The 6334-nt window shown below is 38.5% G+C and overlaps 1 protein-coding gene across 4 annotated transcripts in view; it reads left to right on the top strand.

The window, feature by feature from the left end:
* The window catches only part of SLC23A2 (solute carrier family 23 member 2), a 66190-nt gene extending 60059 nt beyond the window's left edge, over nt 1-6131 (top strand). For 3 of the 4 annotated variants that reach the window (XM_037371386.1, XM_037371388.1, XM_037371387.1), the window contains 5 exons: nt 356-461; nt 3539-3668; nt 3816-3953; nt 5098-5193; nt 5739-6068. In XM_037371386.1, coding sequence (XP_037227283.1) covers nt 356-461; nt 3539-3668; nt 3816-3953; nt 5098-5193; nt 5739-5971 — 703 coding nt within the window. In that variant the 3' untranslated portion in view covers nt 5972-6068. Of the gene's footprint in view, nt 1-355; nt 462-3538; nt 3669-3815; nt 3954-5097; nt 5194-5738 lie in introns of all 4 variants that reach the window. The other variant, XM_037371385.1, reaches the window with a different exon arrangement.
* The last annotated feature ends 203 nt before the right edge of the window (nt 6132-6334 follow it).

Consider the following 6334-nt stretch of genomic DNA (forward strand, 5'->3'; position numbering starts at 1 on the left):
CCCTAAATGGGTTCTGGAATTGGGGTAGCTTGTAAAACTCACCTGAAATGCAGTTTTAGAAATAAAGAGCAGCTCTGTTTGACTTGGAATTATTCTATAATTTCCTTGGTTTAATAATGTGGATTCCTAAGACATAGAAAACAGAACTCAAGTTTGGTTTCCAGGTGTCTTGGAGCTTGAAACATGAATTATAGTAATTCATGTGGGACAGATGCCGTAACAGACCCCCACGTAGCATGTGGTCATAAAGCACCATCTGATGCAAGTCTATGCTAATACAAGTTTTAATCTTTTTTTTTTTCTTCTTTTTTTTTTCTTTTCTTTCCCTCTTTTTTTTTCTGTTTGGGGTTTACAGAGGGATTTTTATTGAGGGTCTGTCCTGTGTTCTGGATGGAGTATTTGGGACAGGGAACGGATCCACTTCTTCCAGCCCTAACATTGGTGTCTTGGGCATCACGAAGGTATGTACTTTACCTCGATTACTCAGTGATTTGAGTGTTTTGTCTCCTCTGGCAGATGGCTTACACCATTTTCATGTTTCACAATGTGATCCTCTTCCAAGAAACCATACTACTTAGCACTTTGTGCAGGCAAACTTTACACAGCATTCCGAATTAGGTAAATTTACCTAACTTGTCCATACCAGCCACTGACTAACGGAAATGCGTTCTAGATAAGGACCTCAAAAATCTGATTTTTATTTGGAGTAAAGGGCAGTTAGAAAACCTACATAAAGGAGATGACGCTAAATAAGCTATCCCTTTGCAAAGCAAGAAGGCTTAGGGTGTTTTGAGTGGAGGCATAAACATGGTAAACTGTATAGAAATTGATACTCTTTTGGATGTGTTGGCTCTGAAAGCATCGCTAGAGAGCTGCCTGACTTTAGTGTCTCACTTGACGACACAATGAAAGGCAACTTGACGTCCTTGGGCTTTATCTACGTGTGTATTAAGACATTATGCTGACACAGCTAGAACAGGAACTGTAGTCAGGGTAACTTCAAAGGTACACGTACCCTAAATATCTGTTTCTGTTACGATAGGTTTTTAAGGCACTGAGCGTGCTTAGGGGATTACATATATTTTGGGTTGTAATTCAGCAAAATATATAAGCACTTGAGGAGTTCCTTTGTTCACTTGTGGAACTGGATGTGTGCTGGAATGCTTTGCTGAACAGGGAGACCTTGGACTGCAGATGGATTTGCCCGATATTGTTAATGTAACCTTGTTAAGAAATACCAACAAAATTGGTAAGGGTAATTTATGTTGTAAATATGTACATCTTGTTGTGTTTTTCACTTGGAAGCTATAAATCTCCTTTATGCTTACAAGATAGAAAATACATGCTCTCCGCTTACAATAACTCATCCCTGTGACTTAATCAAATATAGATGATGAATTTATCTTCAGCCATTTTTTTTTTTTCTGCACAAAGGGCGATTCTTTTCAGGTTTAGGGTGGAATATAATATAATGTACTAATAGCACCATCTGCTGTCTGTAGAAGTCTTCCATTCAGCTGCTGATGGAAATTTCCTAGAAGAAATCTTCGTTAGAAAAATCCTTAAAGAAAGGGGTTTTCTGTTCTGCTTCCTTTCTGTTGTTACTTCATAGGAGTTGATATGAATTAACAAGCACTATTTTCTTAACAGTCCACAGAAATGAGTGTACGTTTTGCTTTGGAACAGTGGAAAATGAATGTTAAAGTGGCAGCTGTTACAGAGAACAGAGTTAACTACAGTTAGGTTTGTTCAGAGCACATGATGGAAGAGTGAATATGCCTTATCCAGAACGGCCCAGCTGGATGGCTGTGCTCCAGTTTTTGTCTTGTTTTTTCTTGTCTGCATACTCATTCCTAAAAACCTAATAGTTTTTCAACTTCAATTTATATCAAAATAGATTTTTGGCATGTAGACACTCTGCTGTTTATCTGGGAGAGGAAATCTTTGGTGCTCATGAGTAAAGACTACATAGTCGCGGTGATCCCATGATACCAGTCCAATGTTTGCAGAGGCATTTACCTCCCTTGAAAGCAGTAAACGATTACGCTTGGAATTTAAATTGGAGGCTTCAACTGGATATAAATACTGCAAACTCTTGGAATTAGCCTATGAGCAAATTTTATTTGATGAGAGACGAATCAATGAAATCTGATCAGTTGGGGCAAAAGTGTAGGCGGCTTATGCCATAATGTTGATGATGAAATGGACACTCCAGTTAAGGTACTAGGTGCCTTACCATGCTCTTCACAATCATCACATAAAGTGTCTGTACGAGTGCCTGGAGTAAATATGTAGTTTGAGCTAAATGCTGACCAGGATGCTTTCAGTAGCTTTCAAAAGGAGCCTAATTTGTTTGCCTTGTAGTGATTGAGTGTTTGCATAAATAAATGTCGCTATCACGCAGATTTTTTAAAGAATCTGCCTCTTTCATGCAGGATGATAATTTTAGAGCAAGATATGGGTAGTCCTGAGGAAATTAATCTTTATAAAAAGTAGAGGAAGGTGCAAGCTGGCTTCTGTTGTTATGCTAGGGAACAGTCGCGACTTACTGGTGTAGCTTCTGTTTGTAGGTTAAACACATCTCACCTGACACTTAAGCAGTAAAGAATTAAGACAAAAGAAGTACTTTTATCGTAAACATCCCTACTGTAACTTTTTTTTTTCCTCATTTCACTCACTTAGCGCCGTCACACATGATTAACAAATTAATATCTCCTTCTTGAAGCTTATTACTCTGTAACGGGAGACCTACGAAGGGCTTTGCTAGAATCCGCCTTACCAGTGTAACAGGGTATTTTTTTGGCCCTGGTGCACCTCTTACGCAAGTATAACACTATTACAATGTCAACCATTCAGGTTTATCAGCTGCCGCTACAACATATAGTGCCAGAGCGATACTGCCCAAAATTTGAATGCTCAAAATAAAAATGGGAAGGAAGCGTAGGCACTTGGTTTCACAGTGTTAGCACAGCCATGGTTTGCATGTGAAGTGAATTCAGTTGTGATCTCAGAGAGGGATGATAAAAAAATCAGTTGATAATCTCTGGCTAGCAAGGCTGCGTCTCCTTCAAGTGAGCTGTGTGGTAAGTTGTGGTAGGTGCGTATCAGGTGAACTGGTACATACGTTCTTGTGTAAAAGGGCAACAGCGCATGGATTTTTTTTTTTTTTTTTTTTTTGCATTACAATTGATCTCTGAAATCTCTCCTAGTTATTTTCTGTCTGTTTTCTTTATTGTAGATGGCGCTGCACCACACCTCATGGCTATTGTGGCTATAGCAGTTACAGATGGTTTTAGAGATGACTTAATGAAAACAAAATCAAACGAAGCTATGTTAGAATTGGAGGGCAGCCATGTACGGCTGAGCCCTCCAAAACATTTGTAAAGGATCTGCAGCCTGTTTTAACACCACGAAAAACATGCATGGAAACTGGAAAAGAAGTTTTAAATGGAAAAGGCAATAATAAAAAAAAAAAAAAAAGCAAGGCATGAAGTTGGACTAAGTGTGGATTTCTTCTTTCCTTTTTGTTCTCCTGCAGGTTGGAAGTCGCAGGGTTATTCAGTACGGGGCAGCCTTCATGCTCTTGCTTGGGATGGTTGGCAAGTTCAGTGCTCTCTTTGCATCGCTGCCTGACCCCGTGCTTGGTGCCCTCTTCTGCACTCTCTTTGGTAACGTATGGGAGGTTTTTTTGCTCCTCTTTGTGTGCTGTGTGGCTGTATCTTTTTATTCTAGTGCTGTGTTTATATGTGTGCCCCTAATTTTTTTGTGAAGAAAAAGACTATATAAAAGCTGAGACTTGTTTTGTTTTTATTTAGGGATGATTACAGCCGTGGGTCTGTCTAACCTCCAGTTCATAGATCTAAATTCCTCTCGCAACCTGTTTGTACTGGGATTTTCCATTTTCTTCGGACTTGTCCTTCCAAGCTATCTCAAACAAAATCCACTGGTCACAGGTATTTTTGATCATTTACTTGAAGTGTACTTTTACCTTGTACTCATATGCAAAGTACATGTAAATACCTAGTAATATAAAGGGTAAATAAGAGAAAAAAAGTATTATGGAAACAGCAGAAGCTATGGATTAGAAGACAGGTGTGTTCAGAGGGGAGTTAATTGAGGTATTGAGACCTGGATTGGATGTTTTGGTGGGGTACATCTGAAGTTGTCCTGCTTTCTCTGGGTACAATTATAGATCAATGGAAGCAGGTGACTGGCAGGAAGACTGGACGGGCAAAAGACTGAAAGGGTGAATCTCAGTTGTAAATGATGTTAAAAGAATAGGGAGAAATACCAAGGTAGAGCTTGGAAGCTAGGAATTTGTTGGGGTTTTGAGATTTGTCACTGTAGATGTGTTCTAAATCTGAATTTTAATGAACTCAGTTTCAGACTTTTAGCCAAATTACGGTTTTGGTGACTTCAAGGAGAAGGTTTTCTATTTTAATACTGCCTTCTCAATAGTCATCGTGGCAGTGCATGTCACCAAAGGAACACTTAATTTGTTTGGTTTTAATTTTGGTTGTTGATGGGGTTTTTTTTGAAGGAAATATTAACTAACTTTTTATAGCCATCACTTCAGAACCAAAGATAATTGCATATCTAACCTACTTGAAGTAGTTCAGGAAAGTAGATCATTCAAGCAGGGTTAGGCAATGAAATACAAATACGGTGTTCTTCTGTGAACAGGTCCTGTGAAGTCTTGTCCTTTTTAAAAAGTAAAGGTTTATAAAAGGAATTACTTCAATCCATGTGATTTTACATTATGAACGCTTCTCCTTTTCCAGTTTTGTAGTTTTTCTATTTAGTTTAGAGTTAAGCAGCTGCATCTGCAGTTGAAACTAAAGTGGCATTTCACGACATTTTTATAAGCAACTGAAAGTTCATGTAGTTAGGTTTTGGAAAAGAAGCAGTACCCATGGTCAACTACACTAGGTGAGGATTCTTCTGCATCTCTTCCCATGTGGTTTCAAGAGTCCTATTTGAGCAGATTCCTCGGTGAACTCAGTAGCAGGTTTTCCTGGCTGACCTGCATTGTAAATCAGTAGGATGTGTGTATATACGTGCAGTAAAAATTCTAAATACTTTTTCTTTCTGTTCTAGGAATAGCAGGCATTGATCAAGTATTAAACGTTCTCCTCACTACAGCCATGTTTGTCGGTGGCTGCGTTGCATTTATTTTGGATAATACCATTCCAGGTCAGCATTTTATCTGAAATAATAATGGCCTTTCTGAGTGAAGATAGCACAGCATTTTATGGAGGCACATGAGGGAGAAATTACTGCTTTTGTTGTTGACTACTTTAACGCCTAGAGCAGACTGCTTAACACCTGCGTGCCTCAGTTTTCTTGAGAACACTTTGAATCTTTTTCAGGTTAAGGTCTCCTTCCTATTAAATATACAAAATAGCTGATAAAAATCAAACCAGAATAGTTGTCTACAGAAGACAGAGTAAAAATATTTTAAAGATCCAAACCTGCTTCCTTTCATTTGAGAGGAAAAATTTGCCTCAACTTCCAGTAACAAAATAAAACAGATAATGGCCATTTCCATTCAACATTTTTTTCCCCTCTTCCTGCCTCTTTGAGGAGTCCAGAAGATCTTTCTGGTACTTTGCTGAGCATGGTGTCTGTGATTTGGGGGTTTCTTTCTTTGCTTAACCTCTGCTAGGGGGGCGTGTGTGTTTACATAAAGATATTCACGTATATATAACTTTTTTTCCTCCTTTTATTTTGACTTCTAGGAAGCCCAGAAGAAAGGGGAATACGGAAATGGAAGAAAGGGGTTGGTAAAGGAAGCAAGTCACTGGATGGCATGGAAACATACGATTTGCCTTTTGGCATGAACTTTATTAAAAAATACAGGTGTTTCAGCTTTCTGCCCATCAGCCCTACCTTCATGGGTTACACGTGGAAAGGCTTCAGGAAGAGCAGTAACTGCAGGAGTTCAGATGAAGACTCAGAAGCTACAGTATAGCCTTAGTTGAAATTATATTATCTAGTTGTAGTAAAAGATGTATTTGCAGTTTCTTGCTGATTAAGAAGCATTAAAGTATATGTTTTGTATATCTGCATTTAAATTCTGGAACCAGAGCTGAGACGGATTTAAAAAAAAAAAAAAAAAAAAAAAAACCAAAAAACAAAAAACCACACACACAAAAAAAAAGCTTTCCTGTTGTGGGTGATGGTAGCCAGATCTAGTGTCTCTGGGTCAAATTTGCAAATGCTCCTCTGTTTGATTTTCAAAAGCTCTAGATACCTGCGCACCTCAGTCGTATTTTAAATGGGGCTTAGGTTCCAGAAGTATGTAGGTGCTATTGGAAAATGTTACTTTAAATGG

The sequence above is a fragment of the Falco rusticolus genome, chromosome 20 (genome assembly GCF_015220075.1).
Source record: "Falco rusticolus isolate bFalRus1 chromosome 20, bFalRus1.pri, whole genome shotgun sequence".
NCBI lineage: Eukaryota > Metazoa > Chordata > Aves > Falconiformes > Falconidae > Falco > Falco rusticolus.